The sequence below is a fragment of the Cryptomeria japonica genome, chromosome 9 (assembly GCF_030272615.1).
Source record: "Cryptomeria japonica chromosome 9, Sugi_1.0, whole genome shotgun sequence".
Classification (NCBI taxonomy): Eukaryota; Viridiplantae; Streptophyta; class Pinopsida; order Cupressales; family Cupressaceae; genus Cryptomeria; species Cryptomeria japonica.
In genome coordinates this window covers 155,414,144-155,416,412 of record NC_081413.1, presented here as the reverse complement: position 1 = coordinate 155,416,412, position 2,269 = coordinate 155,414,144, and the positions used below count along the sequence as shown (strand labels likewise).

At 48.6% G+C, this 2,269-nt stretch overlaps 1 protein-coding gene across 1 annotated transcript; it reads right to left on the bottom strand.

The window, feature by feature from the left end:
• Positions 1-255: 255 nt before the first annotated feature.
• Positions 256-1,782, bottom strand: LOC131059650 (scopoletin glucosyltransferase). Its single transcript, XM_057992665.2, has one exon. The coding sequence runs from the start codon at positions 1,780-1,782 to the stop codon at positions 256-258; it is 1,527 nt and encodes a 508-aa protein (XP_057848648.2).
• Positions 1,783-2,269: the final 487 nt, after the last annotated feature.

Below are 2,269 nucleotides of genomic sequence, written 5' to 3'. Positions count from 1 at the left end.
GAATACAAAATGGTCCCACATAATGTAGATTCCCATACTATTTTCAAATGCGGAATTATTCTTCATATGCCAAGAAAGAAAACAAGAGTAAATTGAGACGGTATCCAGTCCAACTTCACACTCTTCTGGTAGAAGAAAAATAAAGACTGACCTAAATTGCGGACCATGTAAAAGCATTCTTACAGGAAGAAAAAATGTCTGAGCAGAGAGACTTTGAGAAGCCCAAGTCACAATTCTTGGAAGAAAACCCATTCATTAAACTTGTTGTAGCGACTTGATTTCTGAGACGAAAAGATCGAAATTAGTAAAAGAGGATCCTCCAGGGGCGACCGCTACTTGGGCAGCCACCCTTAGTTGTTTGACCCTGGTCCTCAATTCTTTCCCCTTGTCTTCCACCATTAACATCCTCACCACTTTCTCCACATCATCCCTGCTCACCAACCAATTTTCCTCAATTCTCTGAGGGGCTTCCACTGCAATTTTAATCTCGTCCACCACAAACTTAGAATTAAACGGCTGCTCTGCATATAGCGGCCAAGCAATCATAGGAACACCCATGGTGGTGCTCTCCATCACAGCATTCCAACCACAATGGGACAGAAATCCACCCGTAGCAGGGTGCGCCAGAATGCTAAGCTGCGGCGCCCACCCTAAGACAAACATCCCCTTTTTTTTTTCAACCACACGCTCATACAACCCCGCAGGGAGAAAATCCAAAGCAGAAGAAAAGTCCTTCTTCGCCGAATCAGATGGGTTACGCAGAACCCACAGAAACTTCACCCCACTGGCCTCCAAACCCAAAGCAAGCTCTTCAATCTGCAGAGTCTTTATAGAATTCTCACTGCCGAAAGAAATATAAAGAACAGATCCCTCCGTCTGCACGTCCAGCCACTGCATACACTTCTCCTCCTCCGTATTCACCCCCATTTCCACAGCTGGCGCGATTCTTATAACTTCCCGGTTCTCAAAAGCCCCAGCCGGGAGCAAAGGCCCAATGGTTCTGAGAGTCCCATTAACTCTCCCAAAATGGTCGGCAAACTCCCCTTCGAGCTCGTAAAACGAATTGACGATCGTTCTCCAGCTCTGCTTATTCCCTGCCCGCTGCCTCAACCAGAACTGATGCGTGCCGTTCTCGGGCGTTGCCTCGGGAAGCTCGGGCAACAGCTGAAGGCGCGTGAGCTTAACTTCCCTTGGCACGCCGGGCACGACGAACCGCCCCGACGGCGTGCGTGAGAGGTTACGCGGAAGGAGGTCCCAAACGATCTGCTGCACGGACTCCGAGAACATGCCCGACGTCTCGAAATTCACCCGCGGAATACCGAACTTTTGGGCCACGGCAGAAGACCACCCGAGCAGCACGTCTGCAATGAGACACGCCGGTGGTGGCAGCGTGTTTATCTCGCCTTTCAAGAACCGTCCCAGAAATCGCTCAAAGTGGTACTGAAGGCGCTCGCCGGCGGCCAACAATGGCGGCAGCTGGTGCCATTGCACGCTGTTGCTGTTCACTTTGCCCAGCGTCAGATGATCTTCGGGTATCTCCACTTCGACCAGATGGATGTCCAGCCCGGCTTTCTGGGCTTCCTCCACTTTGTTCTGCAGCGAAGGGATGTGGTGAAAGGTGGTGACAAAGCTGACTGTTAGGCCCTTTGAGGCCAGATTTTTGGCCAACTGCATGAATGGAATGAGGTGGCCATGCCCCAATGATGAAAGCAACATTACATGGGCTTTCGCCTTTGCCTTCTCTGCTCCGTTGCATCGAATGTCAGAGACTGCTGGCGCCATGATTATGCCACAAAACAAAGAGAAAGAAGCTTAGTTCTAACAGACTACAATAATTCTTCTTCAATGATTCTTTGAACAAATGGGTGGAGGACACAGGTATATATATAATACTGTCGATAATGTCTGGGAGTATATAATACAGTCGGTAGTGTCTGAAGTGGTCTTGGATCTTTGCTCCAAACTTTCTGGAATGAATCCGTGCCTTACACGTGTAGAGTTTGTGTTCGTTTTGTTAACGACTATAAGTTTTTCGCCCTACGTGATCATGACGCAATTATGATGTCATTTTCGACGTGATTAAATTTGCTTTTTCTTTAGCTGAACCTAGGGCGAGGCCTTAGGAAGAATCGAACTCGTGTCGGGTCCGTTACGGTCTTACCAGTTTGTCATATCCACACTGGTCTCAATTGGAGGCTTCCAATATTCGAGAATGTTCCAAACTCCCTTGGGCCTACTACTCCTAGTCTAAACCATGCGTTAGTCTTGG